This window comes from Bos javanicus, chromosome 10 (assembly GCF_032452875.1).
Source record: "Bos javanicus breed banteng chromosome 10, ARS-OSU_banteng_1.0, whole genome shotgun sequence".
NCBI classification, from domain to species: domain Eukaryota; kingdom Metazoa; phylum Chordata; class Mammalia; order Artiodactyla; family Bovidae; genus Bos; species Bos javanicus.
In genome coordinates, this window is record NC_083877.1 from 13,192,745 (window position 1) to 13,219,172 (window position 26,428).

The following is a 26,428-nucleotide window of genomic DNA, read 5'->3' on the forward strand; positions in this document are numbered from 1 at the left end:
CAGGGAACTAAGATCCCGAATGCCTTGCAGCACAGCCAAAAGATAAAAAAATATTAAAAATGACAACAACAAAACATATGTTCTCCTAGAGCAGAGGGCCCCAAAACCACTGCCCCTGCCCCAGGCCACACAGCAGGAGGTGAGGGGTGGAAGAGTGAACAAAGCTTCACCTGTGCTTACAGCTGTTCCCCAAAGCTGTTATTACCCTCTGAGCTCCACCTCCTGTCAGACCAGCAGTGAGACTAGATTCTCATAGGATGCAAACCCGAAAGGTAATGAGGTTGAATCATCCTGAAACCATTCCCCTACCCAGCCACCCCACCCAGCCACACGCCCACCTCCAGCCCTAGTCAGTGGAAAACTGTCTTCCAAGAAAACTGTCCCTGGTACCAAGAAGGTTCAGACAAGTGCCCTAGAGAAAGTGATCAAACTGGATACTCTAGTTCCGCTCACTTTAGCGTAAAAGGAAGTGCCAATGCTCTTCCACCAGCTGGTTGAGGTGCCTTAACTAGCACTGAACAAGTTGACTATAAACTCCTTAGATATGAGTTGTATTTTATTCATCTGTGAAGAGCACGGTAATTAGTGAGGAGCCTGCTTTGGATTCAGCCAGATTCCAGCTAGGATATTGATTCCATCACTTAATAACTGGATAATCTTGGCCTTGATAAGCTTAACCTCTCTAATCTTGTTTCATCATCTGTAAAATGGGGATAATAATGCCTGACTCCATTGACTTGTTGTGGAAATTAAATGTGACACTTCTTTGTAAAGCTCCTGATGCAGCTCAAAGGTCTTTGTTGAGAGCTTGGAGAAACAGTGGCTTCCATACAACCAAGAGAGTGTGATCTCAGAAGAGACTGTATTTTATTTCAGTCACTCAGTTGTATCCGACTCTTTGTGACCCCATGGACTGCAGCACACCAAGCTTCCCTGTCCATCACCAACTCCTGGAGCTTGCTCAAACTCATGTACATCAAGTTGGTGATGCCATCCAACCATCTCATCCTCTGTCATCCCCTTCTCCTCCCACCTTCATTCTTTCCCAGCATCAGGGTCTTTTCCAATGAGTCAGTTCTTTGCATCAGGTGGCCAAAGCACTGAAGTTTCAGCTTTAGCATCAGTCCTTCCAATAAATATTCAGGACTGATTTATTTCCTTTACGATTGACTGGTTGGATCTCCTTGTAGTCCAAGGGACTCTCAAAAGTCTCCAACACCACAGTTCAAAAGCTTTGATTCTTTGGTGCTCAACTTTCTTTATACTCCAACTCTCACATCCATACATGACTACTAGAAAAAACATAGCTTTGACTAGATGGACCTTTACTGGCAAAGTAATGCCTCTGCTTTTTAATATTCTATCTAGGTTAGTCATAGCTTTTCTTCCAAGAAGCAAGTGTCTTTTAATTTCATGGCTGCAGTCACCATCTGCAGTCATTTTGAACTGTTTTAGTCTCCATCAAATTTCAAGGAGAATTCCTTTGCCAGAGGCTGCAAATGCTATCATGCTGAGGTTGAATAGATAATGTTTACCTCAAGGGAAAGGATTGGTTTCCATTTTATCTGCATTGTTTGAATTTTTATATGAATTAAAAATACATGACATTAAAAATAAATACAGTTTTTTTAAAGGGAAAAAAATGTTGAGTTAGCAGGGTTGCTGGCTTATTTGCTGAATCTTTTAGCTCTTTCAAGGGACAGCAAGAGCAACAAACAGAACATACTAATATTTATCTATATTAATACAAAACACTAATAATTGGGCTTCCCTGGTGGCTCAGCTGTAGAGAATTCATCTACCAAAGCAGGAGATGCGAAAGCAGGGTCAGAAAGATCCCCTGGGGAAGGAAATGGCGACCCACTCTAGTTATTCTTGCCTGGAAAATCCCATGGACAGAGGAACCGAGAGAAGCCTGCTGTCTATGGAGTTGCAATGAGTCGGACAGGACTTAGCAACATTTAGTTGCAACAACAAAAAGATAAGTATCCATATTAATAAGGGAGTCCCAATCCTATATGGACCTGAAGGTAGAAACAAAGTACAATAATCCTTCACAGTTGCACCAAATCTTTGCAAGACTTTCGTTTCCTTGTACTGACAGTTTCCACTTCCCATGATTCCACTTAATAATTTTTGGATTTTACCATGGTGTGAAAGTAATACCCACTTGGAATTTTTATCTTTTTTGAGCTAATGGCACAAGACACTCTCCTGTGATGCTGTGATGCTCTCCTGTGAGCAGGGGAACAAGTCTAAGCTCCGAGACAACACGGTGATCAGCAGAGTAAACAACCGAAACGCAGGCAACCATTCTGCTTTTCACTTACAGTACAGCATTCAATAAATTACATGAGATATTCAACACTGTCATAAACAGGCTTTGTGTTAGATGATCCCGCCCAACTCTTGGCCAAAGTAAGTTTTCTGACCAGGTCTAAGATAGGCTGGGTTAAGCTGTGATGTTGGGTGGGTTAGGTGTGTTAAATGGATTTTCAATTTAGATGGGTTTATCGGGACCTGACCCCATCGTCTGTGGAAGACGATCTGTATTATCTTCGGCCCCCTGAAGTCTTTTGCTTGGTTTCCACCCCTCCCAGGCAATTCCACCCCCAGGCAACCGTTAAAGAGGGGAGAAACTGAGGCAGGGTTGGGGGGAGACTGTGAGTCTGGCTAGAACACCCACACCGCGGGCCTCTTGCTGCTCTCAACACCGGGGTTCGGGCCGTTAGGGCGGTTTTCCTTGCGGAGCCCGGAGCGCTCAGGCCGCCTAGGAGGGCCTGCCCGCCTGGAGCTCCGCGGAGACCAGGCCGAGGGGGCGGGCCCGAAGCCTCGGCCTCGCCTCCGCCCGCGCGGCGCTGCGGCTGCCGCTTCCCGGCCGCTCGCGGAGCGGGCGCCTCCCCGGGCCCGGAACTCTGTCCGGGCGCGACCAGCATGCTGCAGAAACGGGAGAAGGTGCTGCTTCTGAGGACCTTCCACGGCCGGACGCTGCGGATTGTGCGGGAGCATTACCTGCGGCCCAGTGTGCCCTGCAACAGCCCGCTCTGCCCGCAGCCCGCCACCTGCCACAACGGTCAGGGCCCGGGGTGCAGAGGGCTGGGGGCACCGGGAGCCGAGGTCCGGCGGGAGCTGGGTGGCCGGGGCTGGAGCGCGGGGAGCCGAGGCCGGGCAGGAGCTGGAGCTGGGGCGGCGGGGTCGGGGTCGGGGTAGAGCGTCGGCCTTAAGGTGGAAGGGTGCGGCCCAGAGGCGGAGAGCGAGGCCGCAGTGGCGCAGAGTCCGAGGCCCCCGGGCCTCCGCCCGCCTCCAGGCATCACCTCCGACCCGGCTGCCGCTCGCACGCAAGGGGCAGGCGGCTTCCAGACCTCCGAGAGCTGGGCCGGTCCATGGCTCCGCGGTCTCTCAACCCCGACTCCCGATTGCTCTGCCCGGGGAAGAGGAAGGGCCGAGGGGCAGGCGCCCCCACCGCGCAGAGGCCTGGTTTGGGGGCTCTCCGAGGGGCCTGTGGGCGCTGGAGCGTCCGGCCCCCAGGCTCGCGGTGGTGAAACGAGGAGGTCCCGAGCCGTGGGCCCCGCAGTGCGAGTCGGGGCGCGGGAGCAAACGTTGCTGCTGCTTCTCGTTGTACTTTGCTCTGCTCCCCACCACTTTTCTGACCTACCAGCACCGAGGCCTCAGACATTTACCCAGTGGAGAGCGCACTTGACTGTAGGATTTGTGAATCATCTGGGGCGTCGTTGTCTAGGAAGGTCATGGGGAAACTGGATTTGGGTCGGCTGCCCACTACACCTTCCTCCGCTTGATTTCTAGGCTGCTGGGGTGGCCGATTTAACGATGGAGGTTGCAGGTTCTTCCCCGTGGTGGGAGAGGAGCATGGTAGTCCTTTTCAGCGAATATCTGGGATCCTCAGCTTATTATTAAGGCGAACATTTCAGTTACAGCTCGGCTAACCAGCTCCGAGACACAGGCTGGGTGGAAGTCCCACCTCTGCCCTTGCTTGCACTGAGCATCTTTTCTAGTCAATTCAGCCTTCCTGGCCCAAGGAGACTTCTGAGCACGTTCGCAAGCTTGAAACAGAACCGACTTGAAATGCCTGGGCATAAACAAGTGGTTAACATGTTTGTGGTGCCCCACTGGAAAGTGAGTGCAGGTCAATGAGTTAACACAAAAAAAGTTAAATTATGCTTAGGATTTGCTTGTTTTGTTTTTTGTATTTTAATCTGTCATCTTCTGTCCGACTGGCAACACCATAGACCACACTGAGCTTTTATTTATCATAACTTCAGAAAAATGAAGGTGCTGAATTTAACTCTACCAAAGTGGATTTGTCTTTTAAAAACTTCACAGTGTTGTTAAGATTAGAAGTTGTTCCGCACATGGGGACACCCTGACATTGAAATCATAATAAGCCAGGTTTGCAAACGCTGTCTGATCTCTTCCGTTTTGAATTATGCTTCAGATGGGAAACTCTTGTCTAGTGACGTGACTCATTACATGGTTCCAGATTGGAAAGTCGTTCAAGATTACCTTGAGATCCTTGAGTTTCCTGAGTTGAAGGGAATTGTTTTCATGCAAACGGCTTGTCAAGCTGTGCAGCATCAAAGAGGCCGAAGGTATCTGTTTTGCATTATTTATTTATTTATGGTGCAGGGTTTTTTTCTCCCCTTTACAAAAGGTCCCTTGTTGGAGAGAGAGGGGAGGAATTCATTATTTTCATCAGAAAGGACTTTTTGAACTAATTTGGCATTTTCTTTGCCAGTGAGGAATGCAGTAACATTCTTTTATATTTCTTCTTCAACACCTGGCCCAGAGATCTGACTGTAAATCAATAAACTGCAGTGTCCCCAGGATGTGGGTACTTAAGATTCTTGGCTTTTGGTTTGCAGTTTTATAGTAGCAGACCTATTGCTTACTTCTGGGTGAAAACTGCATATTATTTAATCTTTTTATTTATAGATATATTGTTTCAGAAACGTACATTATTTTCCCCCTGGGAAAAAGGAAGTGTTTTAAAATTTGAGGCTCCTTTATTGGGGAGGCAAATTTCTTTATAAATTCATTTAATCACTTGTGATTTATTCAGTGAAACCAGAATTAACTTGTTTTATTTTTAGACTACTGGTATAACCACGAACCATAGTAATTGTATTTGCTAAACAAAGAATTTCTGGTTGAACTCAGTCTAAAATGCTTGCCTTGTGCGTAAAGGAAGAACAGTTTTTCACCTTTTAAACAAATACACTATAAATGGTTTTGCTTCTTTTATGTTGGGAAAAGATTTATGATTTGAACTTGATGGCTGTGTGGAAACAGCATATTAGAATTATACACCGAACCTCTTAACACCCCAAGTTAAGCAGAAATTATGTTTATTCTTTTTTAAATGTTGTGGTTTCTTCAGACATTGGTAGTAAAAGATGAAGTGTGTTTATTTGTATATGAAAATGATAAGTTGTCCTTATTATATGCTCAATTCAAAAAATATGCATTTACTAGATTGTGTGCAGGTTTTTCAGATAGAATATTTTTATATGAGCTTGAAGTTGATTTTGTTCAGACACAAAGATATAAATGTTTATACGCATCCAGGTTTAAATGCTGCTGTAGGTGTCGTATTTCAATTTCTGCTACTAAAATCAATTTGCTGTTATAGTGTGAGTTGCTAACACACTGCTGAGCCCTTTCAACTTCTGTTTTCTAAAATATTTTTAATATTAAGGATTGTTTTAAAAACCAATTCCTGGGACATTTGAAAGCAAAGAATTGGAATTTAAATAGTCTTTTTTCCTGAACATTTCAAAAGTAGTTAACTTGAAAAATTACTGGTTTTCCATTACTTCACTGTGTCTCTGAATGTACTAAATGTGAAAACAAAAGCTAAAGAGTCATGGAACAGACTCACAGGGTAACACCCTGGTTTTGCCATTTTTGAGCTCCTAGTTCCAGGCCTTCTGAAGTACAAAAAGAAGTCTTGGTCCCTCTCTCAACAAACTTGTCTTGTTGGAGTTAGATGCAAGAAGCAAGAAGGTAATTGTGGCATACCTTACATGGACACATGTAGGATGATTTAATGTGGACTGTGCAAAGTGAAGAAGTGAACATGGGGTGTGGGAGTTGAAAATGCCTTCTGAAGGAAATAGTTTTGAGACTGGTCTCAATTCGGGGAAATGAACCTGACTGATGACGAGGAATGAAAAGCAGCAAAAGGAATCAGCAGGTTTGGGACTTGGTGTTTTATTTACCTGTTAGGCGACCAGCAGGTGTATTCAGGTTGAAACAGCTAAAGGAAGTTACCTAAGCCCTGCTGCTGCTGCTGCTAAGTCGCTTCAGTCGTGTCCGACTCTTCACGACCCCATGGACTGCAGCCTACCAGGCTCCTCCGTCCATGGATTTTCCAGGCAAGAGTACTGGAGTGGGTTGCCATTGCCTTCTCTGACCTAAGCCCTGGAAAGTGTCATATATTAAAAGCTAGCTTTATAGTTGATGACAGCCATTGAATGTGTAAGATTCAGGAGATATGCTTGATTAATTTGGCCTTTGTAAGTGTTACGTGTAAATCACTTGAGTATTTGTATTTAACCAAAGGTGGCCTAGCAGAAGTGGTAAAGAACCCGCCTGCCAATGCAAGAGACATAAGAGATGCAGGTTTGATCCCTGGGTTGGGAAGATCCCCAGGAGGAGGGCATGGCAACCCACTGCAGTACTCTTGCCTGGAGAATCCCCATGGACCCAGGAGCCTGGCAGGCTACAGTTGATAGGGTCACACAGAGTGGGACACGACTGAAGTGACTTGGCATGCTTGCGGCCTAGCAGAGGCTCTCTGGTGCTTTGCTTCATTTAATGTTGGGGAAAGTTTTGTTTTTCAGTTCTTCCTTAGAGATTTTTGAGATGCTGGTAAACAATTCATTGTATTTGGCATGCTTTTAGGAACATTATTGCTTAGGAAAGTTTTGTCAAGTGAAAATACCTGGTCTGCTCTAGTGTCTGGAAAAAGGATGCCTTGCTTTCTCTTTTTGACTCCTTCCTAAATGCCATCTGTATAAAATGAGTCTCAGTCTCTTAGTACATAATGTAAGACTGAGATCAAAGTGTTACAGTTGGAAAGTGTTACAGTTTGATGGGGATCAAACTCCCCATCCTATATCAATGTTACTCAACATGAGTAATGTAGTCAACTTTGTTTCTAAAAGAAAAGAAAGTCTCGTGGATACTCAGTGTTAATTTAAATTAAGTTACTTAAATATGTTTCAACATAAATTTAGGTATAAATCCTCATACCTAACTACTTAATGCAACCCTAAACCCAAATCAGACCTTCAAATTAAACAAAGCTACAAAATCAGAAAACTGCAAATGAACATTAATTTAAGGGGACCAATGACACTGTTTTACTGAAATGAAATCACCCGAATTGGGTTTAATAATGGAAAGACACGGCCTCTATTGGAATAGGCAATGGCAACCCACTCCAATATTCTTGCCTGGAAAATTCCATGGACTGAGGAGCCTGGCAGGCTACAGTTCATGGGATTTCAAGGAGTCAGACATGACTGAGCGACTAAGCAATCACACACTGCCTCTGTGTCTATAGACATAGATTCTATATTTAATATGATTTTGTAGTTTGATTTCAATAATATCAATGCAGAAAATGCCTGTTCTCATAAGTATGTTGTACAAAACAGTATGAGGAATGTCAAGTTTTTGATTGGAATAATCACACGCTCTGCCATCTAACAATCCTCAAATGTTTATTTAATGAGGGCTCATGTGATAGCCCTGTAAGGCTGACATTTATTCATGTGTTAAGGTGTTCATTTGAGAGATTCTATGTGTCAGAGCTGTGCTAGCACTGAGGATACGGTGGAGAACAAAAGCAGACGTGCTCTTGATGGGGAGACAGGCAGTAATGGATGCTCAGAAACAGATGGGGGAATGCGGCTGTGACAGGCATGCTGAGGCATGGGACTTGGCTCAGGAGAGCCCAGACTAGGCGCCGGAGGAAAAGCTTTCCTGAGTGAGAGGCCTGTGTTGAGCTCTGAGGGGTGTGTGAGTCCCAGGCAAAGAAAGGAGAAAAGCTTTCCGGGCAAGGAAACTGTGCCGTGCAAGGCTGGGGGACGGAGTACGTGGAGAAGGAGGGAGGAGAGGCCCTGGGCTGGACTAAGATAGGGCCCATGGGCCTCAGGGATGTGGCGAAGGGTTTTGAGCAAGGGGGATAACATGATCGGATTCCAATTTTGAAAAGATTACTGGGCCAGTGGAAAAGAGGCTTGGCGAAAAGAAGAGGAGGCACTTGCTTTAGTTCACATGAGAGATGTGGCTAACTTAGAGACAGGGAGAGAAATAGACTTTTCTAAGAGCTGTTTAGTAGTTAAGATCCATAGAACTTTGTAAATATATAACAGATTGAAAACATGTCCACACAAAAACTTGGAGACAGATGTTCATAAGAGCTGTATTCATAATAGCCAAACTATGGGAACAGCCCAAATGTCCAGCTAGTGATAATGATTCCACGAAAGGTGTTTTAACCATACAATGAAATATTATTCAGCCATAACAAGGAATGAATTAGTGATAAATGCTACAACACGGACTTGAAAATATTATGCAAAGTGAAAGAATCAAGCCACACACATGGAAATCCTATATTGTATGATTCCATTTATATAAAATGCCTAGAATAAAATGCCTATAAAATGCTTAGAATAGGTAAATCCAAGAGATGAAAAGTAGGTTAGTAGTTGCCAGGGGCTGAGTCAAAGGGAATGGGAAGTGACTGCTTGATGGGTATAAGTTTCTTTGGGGGCTGATAAAAATGGAATTAGATAATGGTAATGGTTACATAACTCTGGGACTATACTAAAAACCATTGAATTGTACATCTTAAAAGGGTGAATTTTATGCATCATATCTCAATAAAGCAACTGTTTTTAAAAAAGATCTATAGGGTTTAGTAATGGATTTATGTAAGTGAGATAAGGGAGAAGGTAGTGTCAAGAATGACACTAAGGTTTCTGGCTTATGTAACCCGATACAGAGGGGGAACACTAGAGGAGGTCAGGTGTGGGAAGGTAGAGGTCTTGAGTTTGAGGTGTCTTTGAGGCTTCCAACAGGGCAGGCCCTGACACCAAATGGCATTGCAGCTAGAAGCCTGGTCCAAATTATGCTCCATTTAAAATGTTTTAAGAATATCACCTAATGCAGGCAAATACTGCTTGATTCCACTTATACGAGGTACCTAGTATAGTCAAATTCACAATCAGAAAGTACATTGATAGATACCAGGGGCGGGGAGAGGAGAATGGGCAGTTAGTGTATAATGGGGACAGAGTTTCAGTTTAGGAAGGTGAATAATTTGGGAGATGGATGATGGATGAGAGTTGCACAGGTTGAATGTACTTTGTGTCACTAAACTATAAGTTAAGTCTGGTTAAGATACTATGTTTTATATTATATGACTTTTACCACAGTAAAAAAATAAAATAAAAAAGAAAGAATACAACCTAATATAAATGGAAATAGAAATTTTTGAAATTCTTGTAGAAAGCTTAGGGACCTCTGAAAGCAAGTCTAGGAGACCTCACCCCAGTTCTGCAAAAACTGAAGAAATGCAGCCTTGAGTACGGAGCCCACTTCCTTGTACATCTCCCATTGATTGTATGACACCCACTTCTAATCCCCAGAGAGAGGAGTCAGCAGGGGAAGGCATGTTGCATCTGCAGATAAGATCACTATTGAATAAAAATAGAAAAAAAAATCAATCTAGAAAAGGTAAGTTTTGCTGTCCCCTGAGAAACTGTCTGTAGATAATGGAGATTTTTAGAAAACACTTGAGCCAGACTAGGAAACTAGGGTTTTTCTGTAAGACTGGAAGTTTTTTAATTTTTTTGTACTTGACTATTTGAAACTCTTGTCCTGTCATTCAGGCCAGATTTGTTTAAGGCACTATGATGATCTCTGCTGGCTCCCTGCAGGATGCTCATATATCTCATTCCATCATGTGCGCCACCAGCCCTGACTAGCAAAAAATACGACTGTATTCGATGGATATGCTATGAAATTATAAGCATAAACCCACATGCCTACAAGAGCACTGGACTGTCACACTCAGAGTGATTCGCTGTTTGTCTCCTGCTTTCTCCATTAATATTCTCGTGCCATTTGTTCATTTGTTTTATCTGGCTGATAGGTAGCTGACAAATGGACGCACACTCGAAAAGTCTACGGGAAATATTTGGGAGTAGAACTTCAAATTGAGAAAATTCTTTTTTCTAAGTGATAGGTTTTGCTAAACATTGGCAAGGATTGTCATTACGCTTATTTGGTGGTAAACCCCCCTGGGTCTGGCTTGTGGAACATCAGGTGTTTGGAGAGGACTGGATTCGAGAAGCCCCACGTTTAGGGTACGGGTGTGCTGACCAATGCAGTGATGTGTGCGAAGCCTAGCGAAAGAGCAACTGGGTTCTGAAATGTCAGAGTTTGTCCCAGGGCATTTGTGTCTTGTATTTGGTTCACTGTTGCAACGGGTTGTGAGTTCATTGACTCATTTGCAGACATTTTTTGAGCACCTGCTGTGGGTTAAGTGCTAGAGATATAAGGAGAAAGCGTGCTGTCTGCTCCCTCGAGCCTTCTGTCCCCTCTCTTTCCTCCCTGGGGCCCTTTGTCTACTTACTGCTCACCCATCCTTCAGGTCTGTCCCCTCCCTCCTGGATGCCTTCCTCTTCCCTCCTGGGTTCCCATCACACCCTGCACATTGCCTGAATGATGCTAAAGCTGAAACTCCAGTACTTTGGCCACCTCATGCGAAGAGTTGACTCATTGGAAAAGACTCTGATGCTGGGAAGGATTGGGGGCAGGAGGAGAAGGGGACGACAGAGGATGAGATGGCTGGATGGCATCACTGACTCGATGGACGTGAGTCTGAGTGAACTCTGGGAGTTGGTGATGGACAGGGAGGCCTGGCGTGCTGCGATTCATGGGGTCGCAAAGAGTCGGACACGACTGAGCGACTGATCTGATCTGATCTGATCCCACTGAAATGGGTTGTTCTATCTTTTTTTGTGGTTTTATTTTGTTTTGACAATTAGTGTAGCTATTTTTTTTAATCACAGTAAAATATATATAACATAAAATGTACCCCTATCTAAGTATACTGTTTGGTAGCATTGAATACATTGACACTGTTGTAACAACCTGCCTTCAGAACTTTTTCATCTCCCCAAACTGAAACCCACTAAATGTTAATTCCCCGTCTCCCTCCCCCAAGACCCACACCCCCCAACACAACACACAACCACCGTCCCACTTTCTGTCTCTGTGTATTTGGCTCCTCAGGGAAATACATATAAGTGTAATCATCCAATACTTGTCCTTTTGTGACCGGCTTGTTTCACTCAGCATAATGTCTTCAAGGGTCATCTGTGCTGAAGAATATGTCAGAGCTTCCCTTCTAAGGCTGAGTAACAGTCCGTGGTATGTATATACCACGTTTTGTTCGTCCACCCATTCCTCTGTAGACACTTGGGCTGGTTCTACCTTTTAGCTAATATGAATAATGTTGTTATGAACAGGGGTGTGCAAATATCTCTTTGAGACGCTGCTTTCAGTTCTTCGAGGTCTGTACCCAAAAGTGAATTGCTGGGACATGTGGTAGTTCTAGTTTTGACTTTTTTTTTCTTTTTTTTTTTTGAGGAATGGATGGTTATGTTGCGTTCACCATGAGCAGGACCATTTTGCAGGTGAAGGGCTGCATCAGGGACATCTAGATGGTTCCCTGAGGGCCCTCAGCAGAGCACAGAGAAGGAGTTTGCCAACTGCAAGCTGTTTAGTCTGGTACAGTGCAGCCAGTACCTGTACTGAACTCAGGTGCTTTATTAGGGATGTGGCCAAAGGGAGCAAAAAACTGGAAGAGATCAGGAAAAACAGGCAATAGTTTTCAGTATTTTCTCTGAATTAATAAATTTCAGATGTTTATAAAACCTCTTCTAGAATTTTTTATTGCTTAACAAGAAAAGTACTCATTTAAAAAATTCATGCATGACAGAAATGTGTGAAGCAGAAAGTGAAAGTCCTTGCCTAACCACCTGGTAAGGAGGGTCTGGGTCTTGCTAGCACAGTGATGGAGACTCCTCTGTGCATATTCTCAGAGGCTGTGAAAAATGATTTTAAGTGTATCTTTGTGAAAGTGGGAAAATTATAAATTTAATATGTTCTAGGCATTTCCAGGGGAAAGGGGCAGCTTTTGTTTACACAAGTGGAATTCTATGAAGGAAAGCTACCATTCACATAAATGAAGCTGAATCCTTTTGTTCATTAGGACAGTTTTATAAGTTGTAGTTACCTAATGATCCTTTTTGCTGTTGATTCCTTTTAAAGTGGCTCAAAATTAGAATTACTAAGAAAGTAAAATGTGTTTCTTGCTTTCCAATGAAGTGTTGAGATGATACAGATTTGATAGCATTTATTTAGAGGAAAAAAGTTAAAGTTCTGCCTTTGCTTTATTGAAAAGACTCATTTTTAAACATCCATGGTGGCAGGCTGGTGCTAGGAATGCAAGCACACAAATTTTATTATATTACATGCCAGTCATCTACCTTGGATAATTTATATGTTAATTTAACATCTGATTTAATATTAATCCATTTTAAAATAAATAATTGATTTCCTTTAAAATAATTGTGAATATTATATATTTCGTATTACCAAGACAATTGAAAAGCACCTTCTTAGAAACTGACTTAAATGAGACTTTACATTTTATTTGCTTTACATTTATTTGAGATTAACAGGAAGATCTCCTGATGGGGAAAAACCTTAAAACTTTCAGTTAGTTGTCTGACAGATGAAGCTAGCCTTCATTCATGTAAATGGTGTGGCTGCATCAATAAAATTCACAGATAAATCCCCAAACTTACCTTATATGCCTTTTCCAGGTCTGCCAGCAAAAAATAAAATGTATTAAAACCCAATGCCACTTATGGAATAAAGTGAAGTATAAAAATACAGCTCTAAACTCTACTTGCCTCTGTGAGCCTTTGACTAAGGGGCTACATGAGGCAAGGTCGTATAATTACATAATAAACAGCCAGAGGTCTCAGAAAGGGAAAGGGATGTAGAGGAATGTAACTGATCCGTGAACTAACTACTGAGGCTCTGCCCACGCCCATTCCGGCAGGTTGGAGAAACCAGCGCAAGCGCACTGCACACACTAAGGCCTATAAATGAGCGTGTCTTGGGTTTTAAATAATCAGTCTTTCACTCTAAAATACCTCATCTTTTCTGAACCTTAGCAAGAGCTGGCAGGAGATGAGTACATGCTACGTGAGATTTATTCTTCTTCTCTGTGTCACAGACAGTATAATAAATTGCGAAATCTCCTAAAGGATGCGCGTCATGACTGTGTCCTCTTCGCTAATGAATTCCAGCAGTCCTGCTATCTCCCTCGGGAGAGAGGGGAGTCCATGGAGAAGTGGCAGAGCAGGTATGGCCCTGAATAACAGCTAGGTGTCCACCCTATCAGCTTCTTTCATTTCCCTATCATTGGTTATTTGGGAGTTGATCTAAATATAACGCCAGAACAAACCAACAGTTATTCTGGAACTGTGATTAATACTGAAATGCTTAATGTGTCTATATTCTAGAGATGTCATTTGAATACAATTTTAGAAATTGTAATTAAGGAGATACAGGTGCCTAGAGTAAGTTTGCCCCAGGCCCCTAAAGGCTAATAGGATCCGGAAGTCACAGCTTTAATGCAAGTGTGTGTGTGTGCGTGTGTGTGTGTGGCAGGGAGAGGTCCTACTTTTAAGCTAAGATCATCTCACTTTCTCTGGTTTAAGTTGCTTTAATATCCCCATCAGCCTTACTAAACTGAAACTCATAGTTTAATTCTAGTCAAGCTGTTTTAGGAAGTGGGGGGTCATAGTTGAGTCCACCTAAATGCAGAGCCCTGAAGCAAGGATTTGGGAGATGAGTTGTTTGTGTGAGAAGCAATTCCCAGAAGCAGGAGTGAGGAACTGGGGAGAGTGATGCAGAGAAGGAGGGAAAGCAGTAAAGGATGTGTTGCTGCTGAGGGAAACTGAGGCTCCGTCTGCTGGGAACCTTTAAAAAAGCATGCAGAGCATGCCCCAGAAGTCACCTCCAAGGGCGGAGGCGAAGTCACCTCCAAGGGCGGAGGCGAAGGCACTTAGGTACCACTCTAGCTGAGGGTCATCCCCTGAGGGTGTTAACTCCAGTCAGCGGGCCCTTGAGAAGGGACGGAACCATCACCCCCACCTCAGCTGAAGCCAGAGGCAGCCTTAGGGCGCAGGTGCTGGGCACACATAGCTTCGGCCACACTCTTCTGTAGAAGGCAAAAGAGACTGTAGTTTTAAAATAGCTTTGCCATACAAAATATTTACATAATTTTTCCTTATAATTCTTTGTCTGTGTAGCCATTAAATATTTAAATTCTCTAAAGCAAAATAAGCACTGATATATACTGAGTCTTTAATGGACTGAGTTCCCACAGGGCTCCACAGCAGAAAGGGAAAAGCAAATCTCTTCCTAGATTGGGTCACGTGTGAGGATTCACGCTTACTAACTACACAACCTTGCACGCAGTCAGTACTTAGTGAATATTTTTTAATTCTAGAACTAAAGGAACCTTGCATAGCATCTTCATTTGCAGAAAGGGAGACAGATGCCTACAGAAACTGACTTTTCAAGTCCATCCACTTCATCAGAAACATGATCCTTTCTTGAATACATCTCCAGACCTAGACTCCATTTTCAATTCAGATTCTCCTCACGAGGATTTTCAGACGTTTCACGTGGTACCATGTTGGATTCTGTCTTTACTGGGTTATGATCTTCAGCTTCTTGCATCCAGCCTACTTTTTCTCTTAGCCAAAGGCTTGTTTGTGGTGCTGTATGGTTCATCTGTCCAATTAAAAGGTGTTAGTGGTGGCAGAGCCTCATGGCTTCTAGGCCATATCAAGAAATGGATGAGGTTGCTGTGGTACTTGGATTTCTTAGAGAACAAGAGATCTCAAGCACTTTCTGATTCTTCTTTTTCTCCCCCAGAGTACCCAATCCAGGATATGTTTATAATGGGTGCTCAGGAAGTATGTGGTGAATGAATGAATGGTTGTCTGTATAAACCAAAGGGGAGCAGACTGAAAGCCACGTATGACGTTCTGATCAGGAGCTTGAGTGTGTCTGCCTTGGGAGGGCTCACGTGCCCCTTGCTTCCTAGGAGCATCTACAATGCCGCCGCTTGGTACTACCACCACTGCCAGGATAGGATGCCCATCGTTATGGTGACAGAAGATGAAGAGGCAATTCAGCAGTATGGAAGTGAAACGGGAGGAGTGTTTGTGATTTCCTTCAAGGTATTTCCAGCTGGGGTGTGTGTGTGTGTGTGTGTTCACTTCCACAGTGGTACCCCTAAGGCTCTGGATCCCTTTGGCAGTACAGAAAAGGGAAAATAAAGAATGAAGACTTTAAAGAAGTTCCGCGTCTTTATCACTCTCCACCTAATTAATCTTATCTTTGGCAAATTTGGGCAAACTCCCTGTGACTGTAAGGCCTACAGTTTCTAAGACTGCAGACCAGTAAATCCCTATTGACAGTGAACACATGTTTAGAGTCATAACAATAATACTAGTAGTAATGACGATATGTTGAATCTTATAAAACTGCCAACATTCTGTTGTCTTTGACTTACAAAAAGGCAGTTTTACATGGTTCTACCTAAAACTAATAGCCAGCATTTATCTATGGCAGGCACTGTTCTGAGTGTATTATTTCATTTAGTTCTAACAACAACCCTTTGAGACAGGTGTTAGTATCCCCATTTTATTGGTGAGGAAACAGAAAGGCTAAAGCAGCTTGCCCAAGGTCACAGAGAGAGAGGGATAGAACTGGGGTGAGAACCCAGGCAGTCAGACTCCAAAGCTCTTAATCACTAAGCTCTGTTGACTCCAAAACCGTTTTGCTGAATATACACAAAACATCGTTTTAAAGGCCAATCTTCTTTTTCTACTATTCACACTTCTTCACTTGTGACCTTGGGCGCGGGTCAGTAAGAGTAAAGGAAGGGGTGACCTGTGATATTACTTCTGTGAAGGCTGTTGGACCAGCTTGGTGTCCATGTAACAGCAGCATTATCAGTGACTGTTTTTTGAGCTTTCTGACCAACACAGTTCTCCTATTTCTTAGGTACCTTTTTGGAGAATAGGATGCCTGTTAATCTCTCAAGAGATTACTGGTCACTTCTGCCTGCCCAGTTGGTCGATCAGGTTTCAATGGTGAATATTGTTTTTTGATTCAGAAACTAGAATGAGGCCCTCCATTACCTGTGTCAGTTTACAGAACATCTAGTTGGATTTTGAATTGTAGATCCTATAAAGGTTCCCATGTGCATGTATTGCTAAAGATTTGCCAATAGAATTTTCTTGGCCCTGCTATAAAGAAAAAGTGTTCCAACATGCCAGAAAAATCCAGGGGCGCTGGATATTAATGGCAGTGTCACTTATTTTTTCTGTTGCAATACATCATGTCTTGTTCCTGCAGAGGACAGTTGACTAAAATTACGTTTTTCTACTTTTTGTGAAAATTACTTTTCTCTGTAGCCCAGTAGCATAGTACAGTTTGATTTTGTATAGCATTTCCTAAGCAAACTGTGTGACCGAGGGCTTTACAGCAGTGTATGATAGCAGAGAAAAAGAGATACTATGAAGTTCAGATGAGCAGGAAGCCCAGAATTTTCTGTGGAGACTTGAAGGTAGATTGGAAGGAGTGAGGACAATAAATTCCTCTTGAAGAAGTGAAGGCATGTAGCCTGGACACGGGAAGTAGATGAAGCGCAGGCAACCTCACCACACCAGTCTCCTCTGGGTGGTGACCTTGGTGTCTTTTCTAGGGCCTCTCTGCAAGTTACACCAAGAAGTACAATAATATTCAGTAATATTCTACTTGGAAGCGACCCTGACACTTGTTTGGGAATTATGTTTCATACCAGGTCGTCACATTGATAGAGCATCCCCACAAGTGTCTCCACATGAAAATTGTGACTATATCTGTATAGTCACAAAAGAAGATGTGGTCCTCAGGGAGCTTATGAGGCTGGAAAGCCTAACACCAAAGAACAGAAACCTCTTTCCTTCCCTCCTCTGCTCATCTGAGATTGCCTATAGGTTGAAGGAGGGGAGACTCTGCCTTATTATACTCTACTCCTCACCATTTTTTGCCAGGTTATTTAGATTTCTTATTAATCTCAAATATTTCAAGATTTTTTAAACAGTGCACATGTAGGAGCTTTTCCTCTCCATTCACTGGGGGCTGTTACCTGCAGCAATGAGATCCCTGTAAAGACAGGCAGCCCGGACGTGTGCACATACTTGCTTGTTTGTGGAGAGTGAGGGAGATCTGAAAATGCAGAGTGATCGGGGGTAGAAGCATTCCATGGTAGGAACAGCCTCCCTGCGGTTCCTTGGGCAAGGCTGCCAGGATTAATGAGATGGTATAAAATGAACTGGTAGCATGAGGTTTGGGAGGGTACTGCCCATTTAACCCCTCTTCAAAACCGCATGCCAGCAGTTCCTGTTCGGGAGTTTTCGTAATGCTGCTATAACAGAATCTTTATCTTCTGATCATGTTTCTCTTGGTTAAATGCAGAACTACCTGGACAATTTTTGGCCTGATTTAAAGGCCGCCCATGAGCTCTGTGAGTCTATCCTTCAGTCTCGACGAGAAAGAGAGAATGAGAGTCAGGAGAGCCATGGGAAGGAGTACCCAGAACACGTACCCCTGGAAGTGCTAGAAGCCGGCATCAAGTCTGGGCGCTACATCCAGGTGAGGGTGGTGATGGAGAATCGGCACGGGACCAACCAGTGTGTTTCCTGCTCTTCTTTATTTGGCTCCTGTCCCAGGCCTCTGATTTCAAAGGCTGTCAGCGAGATGGTCTCAGTAAGTCAGAGTCGCCAGTGTTCCAGGTGACGTGGGAGTCCCCTCCGTAGGCATCAGCCTTGGGTTTGGAGCCGCTCTCTAGTGTTCTTAGTTAGGTTACACACTAAGCATCACACAGGTAGCCTTTCAATGCCTCCCGTGGGCTTCCCAGGTGGCACTAGAGGTCAAAGAACCACCTGCAAATGTAAGAGATGTAAGAGATGCTGGTTTGATCCCTGGATCGGGAAGATCCCTGGAGAAGGACATGGCAACCCACTCCACTATTCTTGCCTGGAGGATCCCATGGACAGAGGAGCCTGGTGGGCTACAGGTCATAGCGTCACACAGAAACAGACACGACTTAGCACGCATGTCACTGGGAAAGAGAATGTATTTTTGCATTAAGGTGTGGAGGTTTGGCAGAATTGTAAAGTTGTTGAAATTGGACTTCCTCATGCCTTTCCCATTTTCCTGCCCCTTTCAAGTGTGTCTGTGTGTTATCTCAGGACCCAGGACCCAGATACTATCAGGGTCTTGAGAGGAAATCAAAATTATTATTCAGATTTCAACAGCTCTGTGTGCTTTACTCTGTGTGTGCATGTGTGCACACATGCAGTTTAATCACATGTGTAAATTGTGTATTTACCACCACAGTCAAGATACAGAACTATTCTACCGTCGATTTTACATATAGATTTTTACATAGATTTAGGTTGAACCTACCACACTAAACTCCCTCCCTAAAGTGTAGGGTTTTTTTTATTATTTATTTATTTGTGGGATCTTTGATCCTTGTTGTGACACGTGAGATTGTTAGTTGTGACATGTGAACTCTCAGTTGTATGTGGGATCTAGCTCCCTGACCAGGATTTGAACCCAGGCCCCCCTGCACTGGGAGCAAGGAGTCTTCGTCACTGGACCATCAGGGAAGTCCCTGAATGTGGGGGTTTAAGCACTATATCTGTTGGAGAGGCTAATGCTTCCGATTGGTAATGAAGTTTACAGCATTCCGGAGGATATTTTGGGGAAGAAGATATTTTAAAGACTGCTCATCACTTAGGTAAGATAAATCGTCACACTTGCAACGCTTGGTACAGCTAAGAGTAGGTCAAAATGAAGGTACATTCTCCAGAGAAAATAAACATTGGTGATGAATTATTATTATTATTCCTAAAGAAAGGGATCATAAACCTTATAAGAATATAATGGGGATATTTTCATAAAACTTTTGAGCTATACCTTTTGGAGGTTAAAACAGACAGAAAAGAAGCTTTTCATATTGATTTTGATTTTAGGGAACTCTGAATGTCAACAAACACAGAGCACAAATAGAAGCTTTTGTTCGACTTCAAGGAGCCAGCAGTAAAGATTCAGGTTCAGTATAAACCTTACATAAATTTCCATACTGCTTTTTTATTCTGATATTACAGACTGAAGAAAGCAAAGTTGAAATTGTCACTTCATACGTGCCGTGTCAGATATCCTCACATACACTGGTTGTGTGGAATCATGGGCTTTTTTTTTTTTTCTTCCCTATCCTTTTTGTCTATAATTTCTGATTTTTTGGTAATAACTCTAAAAAATGGTAATAGCTACCATTTTATTGGGTGCTTATTATGTATCAGATACTATTCTAAGCACTTAAAGTAGGTATTGTAAAATAAATAAATAAATAAATAAAGTAGGTATTGTTATTGTTTACTGCCTTCTACACATGAAGAAATTTAACGACAGAGAAGCAAAGTAACTGTCCCAGGATGGTGCACGCGGTAAGCAGTGGGGCTGAACCTGTGAGGTTTTAAGACATAGTCCTGTGCTGCATCACTGAGCTAATATATTGCCTCATTGGAGTCTTTTAAAAAGTAACATAGATGAAAAAAAAGTGTGACTAAATTGTATCATAATAGAGTGTACTGTTAGATCTGCAATGACAGGGTGAGGCTGGAGGAGGGTGAGAAGCAATGGCTTTCTCCGGGCTTCTGCTCGTCAGGCTTCTAGTTCTGCAATATCTGCAGTTCAGCAGCCTGCTGACCGCTCCCTGGACACGTGGCCCCCGAAGGTATGAGACAGAGTCCCAGTGTGGGCTGACACTGTCTCATGCAGGGAAGCTACCTTAGAAGGCAGTTGAGGGACTTCCCTGGCAGTGCAGCCGTTAAGACTCTACACTTCCAGGGCAGGGAATGCAGATTTGATCCCTGGTTGGGAAACTTAAGATCCCATATGTCAAGCGGTGGGGCCAAAAAAAAAGATGGTTGGGGGTGGCTTTATGAAAGCACATTTTGCAGCACGGCCTGGCAGCAGCCTTTCTTCCTTCCTAACCTGTGGGGCAAAAGTTTGCCTTCAGTTTGACTTCCATCTTTGAAAGGAGGGAGCTTTTATTTACAATAATGCTGATTAGATCTTGAACGGATTATGTTTGAAAGGCCTCACTGGTGAGGTCTCCCCCTTGGCTTTATGGGGTTTCTCTGTGCTGCTCCCAAAGCAGATCTCGTCAGTGACGTCCTAATCCACGGGATGAAGGCTCGAAACCGCTCAATTCATGGAGACGTGGTGGTTGTCGAACTGCTCCCTAAAAGTGAATGGAAGGGGAGAACCACCGCCCTGGGTGAGAATGACGGTGATGACAAGGCCCTGGGCGAGTCCCCAAGTGAGCCCATGCCCACAGGTGAGCCAGCCCGAAAGCTGCCTGCTCGTCCAAGCAGACTGTTTATTTTTCCTCTCCTTAGTCCAGAAGTACTGCAATTATTAATATATGATATCGTCTCTTTTCCTACATTATCAGTTTCCCGTCTCTGCAAGTTTATTTAGTTCTCATCAGCACCCAAATAGGCTATAATATGTCTCACCTTAAAACAAAATAAAAACCCTCTTAGGTCCCACATCCTCTCCAGCTATCGCCGTTTTCCCTGCTTCAGTTTCTGGAGAAACTCATTGAAAAGGGAATTCTCTCTCTCCTCTCCAGTTCCTCTCTCCCTGGTCTCTCCCAAAACCGCAACATCCAGGCCCCACCCCCTCCTACCTCTTGTCCTTTGTCAGAGTCACCGGTGACCTCACCGCCCACAGTCCTTGGCACCTATAACCTGCCAGCAGCATTTGGCTGGCAGACCACTGCCTTGTCTTCGGCTTCTGGGCTCTTCTCCTCCACTGGTGGATTCCTGCTTATTCCTTTGCTGGTTCTTGCCCGTCTTACTGTCCTCTCGGATGCACCCGGCCTCCTCTCTGGATCTCTCCCTCTCCGCACACTCTCCCCAGGAGCTGCCTCCAGTCCTCTGACTGTCCCTCCAGCCCAGAGCCCTTCCACAGCCAGTTTTGTCTACTCAGTCATCTGTTTGGCTTCCTCCCCTGGATGTCTTAACAGGCACCTCAAACTTAGCACACCTAATAACAAAATCCTGATTTCTGCCCCCCAACCTGTTTCTCTCCAACTGTTCCCCATCTCAGTAAATGGCAAGGCTGTTCTTACAGTTGGTCAACCCAAGACCTTGGAGCTATCCGCACCTTCGTTCACACATCGGCGTGTGCTGTCCACTCTAGCTTTAAGGCGTGGTCTGGGTCCAGCCGCCCCTGCCCTCTGCCACTTGGCTCCTAAGTCAGTGCACGAAGACCTTCGGGAGAGATTTTCCCGACAGCCGCCTCGCTCGCCTCCCTGTGCCTGTCCTTGCTCCCAGAGAGTCTTCTCGGCAAGGGAGCCACAGTGATCCTTTTAAAATCTTCAGGTCCTGTCAGGTCTCTGCTTCTGCCACGGTTACCAACTTGTCCTTTACCACCTGAGAAACAAGCTTTCCCCAAACCTCACACCTCCTCTCCTCACTTCAGGTCTCTGCTCAGAAGTCACTTCATTTGAAATAGCTGCTATTCTGACCCTTCATGCTCCTGGTCACCTTACGCTACTCTGCATCTCCTAGCAGTCCTCCCTGCCTCACATATTTGTCTCCCGCCCCCACAGACACCCAGACTGGAGTGTAGACCCCAAGCAGTCAGGGACTTTGTTCTGATACAGCTGTGTTCCCTGCTAGAACCTAGAACAGGGCCTCCATAAATACTTGGGGAAAGCAAAGATAGCACTTTTAAATGTTATACTTTGCCTTTTCTTGACTTCAGTCTGTGATGATTAAAAGTTTTACGTATCAGACTTATGATTTGTATACTTTTTCTGTGAATAATGTTGAACCAAATGATTTTGGCTGGTAGGAAAATGCAAGACAGTGAAAACGCCCAACAGAAGGCATAGGTTTAAAAAAGTGAAGATCAGGGACTTCGCTGGCAGCCCAGTGGTTAAGACCTCATGCTTCCCCTGCAGGGGGCATGGATTCAATCCCTGATCAGGAAACTAAGATCCCTGTGGTCAAAAAAAAAAAAAAGGTGAAAATCATTGACTTTTCCCAACATACCTAAACCTGAGTTTGGTGAAGTAAGGGCCGAAGAGAAAGTGGGACTAATGGCTTCTAAAAGTCACCCCACAAAAAAAAAAAAAAAGGAGGGGGGCGCATACTAACAGTGTTTATTTTAAAAATTACCTATCTTAAAAAAAAATGATCCATCCTTCTTAAAAGAAAGGCAAATGTTTGCATCTCTCAAGTTGTGTGGATGTGCTTGAAAAAATTGGATGTTGCATTTCCTGTTTTCTTCCTCACTGCTGAGCTGGTCAGAGTCCAGTTAGGTGACACCTTACCAGCGAAGGTTTCTTTTGTTTTGTTTTCCCAAAGGCAGAGTGGTAGGCATCCTTCAGAAGAACTGGCGGGACTATGTGGTGACATTTCCATCCATAGAAGAGGTCCAGTCACAGGGCAAAAATGCTCAGAAAATCCTAGTTACACCTTGGGATTACAGAATTCCCAAAATCCGAATCAGCACTCAACAAGCAGAAGCCCTCCAGGTACCCCCTCTCTTCGCCTCTTGTCTCTGCCAGCTTTTGAGCAGTACCAGGAAACGTTAACTTCTTTGCATAAGAAGGGGTAAATTATTGATGGCATGTGGCATTCCGAGATCCTGTTTTCTAAAAATTCTAAATATATAGAATCATCTATTAAGTAGTCCTTGGTTAATAAATGAAGGCCAGAGAGAAACCGTCCTAGAAAGAGCTGTGCAGGACAGCCGGAGAGAACATTCATTATCCAGCTGTCCAACACAGAAACTTCCAATAGATACACTTTGCCAACGCTAACAAGCTTTCTTCCAGCAAGTGATATAGAAATACGATTGCTCTGCCCTGTGGGGATGATATAGTGGTACTTCACAGAATCGATTATCCATAAAGGAACAGAGCCCCGGAGAGAAGACATAAACAAGAAAGTTAGAAATTAACCTTTACTGTGGCAAAGGGTGCAGGCATCACCCAGTCTGATTTGCCCCATGTTCTGTAGTTTGTAAATGAGACGCTGAAGCAGGCTGTCCCCAGCCAGTAACCTGTTCATCCTGTACCTTTCCATCCTGAAGCCTCACTCAGGCTCTCAGAGGCCAGGTGCAATAGCTGCTTTCCGTATCTGTGGCTTGCTGGAATATGGGGCAGTGAGGTTCAGTTCACGCTGATTACCTTCTCCCCGCCAAAAGATGTCTTAAGAAATTAGAAAGTAACTCCAAACACACACACAAATTGGACTGTGCATAGTTGGGTTTTTCCCTTGGGCTGCATATGTTAACTAGAACGTGTCACAGTTGGTTCTCTCTTTCTCAGGTTTTCATCTTGGTGCAGAGAGGTAATGCCTCCCTTCAAAGCACTGCGTTAAGCATTTACCTGCCATCTGACCATTTAGTAAAACAGGAAGAACCCAATAAAAGGAAAACAAGAGAAGAAGATGGTTATTTGTATTAATAAATTGGCCACTGTCTATGGAGCTCAATGCTGTTTATCCCTTGTTTGGTGTTGCTAATTGACCCACTTACTCCTGACACTGGGTTCGTGTTTCCCCCTCTCTGTGCAGGACTTCAGGGTGGTCGTGCGCATCGATTCCTGGGAGTCGACATCTATGTACCCAAATGGACATTTCGTGCGTGTTCTAGGAAGAATCGGAGATCTGGAAGGGGAAATTGCAACCATCCTGGTGGAGAACAGCATCTCAGTTGTCCCCTTTTCCGAAGCTCAGGTCAGACTCGCCCCAGTGCTGTGGTCTGATAAAAGACATTCTCTGCTTTTTCGTTCGTCTGCCGTTGTTGTTGTTCTGTCAGTAAGAAAGAAAAATTTTTGTACTGTGTAACAAACTGCTATCTAAACCACAGCTAATGGGAGAAGTTCATTCCTCTTTAACTCTGTGTTTGAACGAGACTGGAGTCAACTTCAAGTGCAGTTTCTTACAGCCTCATAGCTCTCAGATTTTTAAATGTTTCCAACTGTGCTTACAAATGGTATGTCAGCATCTTATCATCAGTATGCATCCATCCCCCGTAACTACATGGGTACCTGGTTGTTACAGACCCACTGGGCTCTGCTCCCTGTCTTGATCATTCAACCAGAGGCCTGCAGAAAGCTGTGGGAAGCAGCTTCTTGGGTATACATCTCTGACCCATGTATCAAAAAAATCATGCTCATTATGAAACCATTTTTGTAACCTTTACAGAAAACAAAAATTGTGTGAACATAAAGCATCAGCTATTTCTGTCACGTTATGATCTGTTAAAAATCCTCATAAATTGTGTTTATTATTCTTGCATAGCTATATTCATAGTGCACACAGGCTATTTTTTGCTTCTTGCACTTAAAATTATTTCTATGTGTTGACATAGCCTACTTACTGTTAATAATGATGGCAAATTACTCTATATTGATGTATTCTAGTTTACTTAAGCTTTCCTCAGTTGTTGAGCATTTGGGATTTTTAATGTTTCAGTATTATAAAAGGTGCTACTTCAAATGTTTCATAAACATCACTTTTTTTTAATCTTTTGATCATTTTCTTTGGAATGTAATACTTAAAGTGAGATTACCAAGTCAAAGGGCATAAAAAATTTAAATAGCTTTTGCTGTGAATAGGCAGGTTGTCCTCCAGAAAAATTGGGCCAGTTTGCATTGTCATCAAGAGCATATGGGTGTTCTTATTTTCATTATAATTTTTGACAGAATAGTAACTATAATAGTAAAAATACTTTAGAATATCTTACATTATTAAAATTTTATGTTTAACATTAGTATCTTGAAATCATTTGTTGGCTTGTTTTGACAGCTTAGTGAAAATGTTGGAACAAAATAAAACATGAATTAGACTTCACAGGACTAGAATTCTTCCTTTTTAGCCTACTTAACTGCAAATTGATGGCTTGAATAGGTAATAATGCAGAAAAAAAATGCCCAAGATTGATCCTGCTTTAAAAAGGGAATATGTTTTTAATATCTGGGACATGTTGATTTTTTTCAGGGCTTGACTTGAATTAAAAGCTCAAATATATTTAAACAAATGGATCATTTGAAAATGTGGTAGATATTGTACTTTTTATAAGCCACCCATTCATTCTTGCCCGCACCCTCACAACTAAAGGAACTGTAAATGCTCTGGAACATTTCCTGTCAGACTGTAGAATCCTCAAGGGCATGCAGATTGTGTCTTTCCTATTGAGTCCCGACTTTCCAGAACCTCACACGGCTCCTGACACGTATTAGGCACCTAATAAATAATTATTGCTCAAAAGAAACAAATAGGTAGAAGGTAGTGAGTAATGAGGGGCTTCCCAGGTGGCACTAGTGGGAAGAATCCGCCTGCCAATGCCGGCGACGTAAGAGACTCGGGTTCAATCCTTGGGTCGGGAAGATCCCCTGGAGGAGGAAATGGCAACCTACTCCAGTATTTTTGCCTGAAGAATCCCATGGGCAGAGGAGCCTGGTGGGCTACAGTCCGTAGGGTCGCAAAGAGTCGGACATGACTGAATGAGTTAGCACACGTACACAATGAGTAATGAATGGGGTTTCTATGCGGTCACATGGAGAATGTTAGAGAGTTTTTATGGAAACTTCTGGTGCATGAATTGCTGAATCTTGGGCCTCTCCCTGTACAGATGTGTGAGATGCCAGTCAACACACCGGAAAATCCCTGGAAGGTAAGTTCGCAAGAGGAACGAGAACGTGAAGACCTGAGGAAAACCCACCTGGTGTTCAGCATCGACCCCAGCGGCTGTGAAGACGTGGATGACACCCTTTCAGTCCGAGCCTTGGATAATGGCAACCTGGAGCTTGGAGTCCACATTGCAGATGTGACGCACTTTGTAGCACCACACTCCTATATTGACATTGAAGCTAGGACAAGGTAATGCTTTTAGAAATCAGCACTGGGATTGTGTGGGTGTGACTATAATGTGTTCTGCAACTGTGCTAAGTCACTTCAGTCGTGTCTGACTTTTTGCAACCGTATGGACTATAGCCCACCAGGCTCCTCTGTCCATGGGATTCTCCAGGCAAGAATACTGGAGAGGGTTGCCATTTCCTCCTCCAGGGGATCTTCCCTACCCAGGGATCGAACCCAAGTCTCTTACATCTCCTGCACTGGCAGGTGGGTTCTTTACCACTCGTACCACCTGG

The 26,428-nt window shown here is 43.7% G+C and overlaps 1 protein-coding gene across 3 annotated transcripts in view; it reads left to right on the forward strand.

Moving 5' to 3' along the window:
• The first annotated feature begins 2,820 nt into the window (after positions 1–2,820).
• Positions 2,821–26,428, forward strand: part of DIS3L (DIS3 like exosome 3'-5' exoribonuclease) — a 32,358-nt gene continuing 8,750 nt past the window's right edge. Inside the window, exons 1-10 of one of the 3 annotated variants that reach the window (XM_061430131.1) lie at positions 2,821–3,073; positions 4,454–4,607; positions 13,349–13,477; positions 15,233–15,368; positions 17,656–17,832; positions 19,221–19,299; positions 20,411–20,590; positions 22,632–22,801; positions 23,847–24,008; positions 25,909–26,156. In XM_061430131.1, the coding sequence (XP_061286115.1) occupies positions 2,935–3,073; positions 4,454–4,607; positions 13,349–13,477; positions 15,233–15,368; positions 17,656–17,832; positions 19,221–19,299; positions 20,411–20,590; positions 22,632–22,801; positions 23,847–24,008; positions 25,909–26,156 (1,574 nt within the window). In that variant the 5' untranslated portion in view covers positions 2,821–2,934. Of the gene's footprint in view, positions 3,074–4,453; positions 4,608–13,348; positions 13,478–15,232; positions 15,369–16,197; positions 16,287–17,655; positions 17,833–19,220; positions 19,300–20,410; positions 20,591–22,631; positions 22,802–23,846; positions 24,009–25,908; positions 26,157–26,428 lie in introns of those variants that run through there. The other 2 variants (XM_061430132.1, XM_061430133.1) reach the window with 2 other exon arrangements.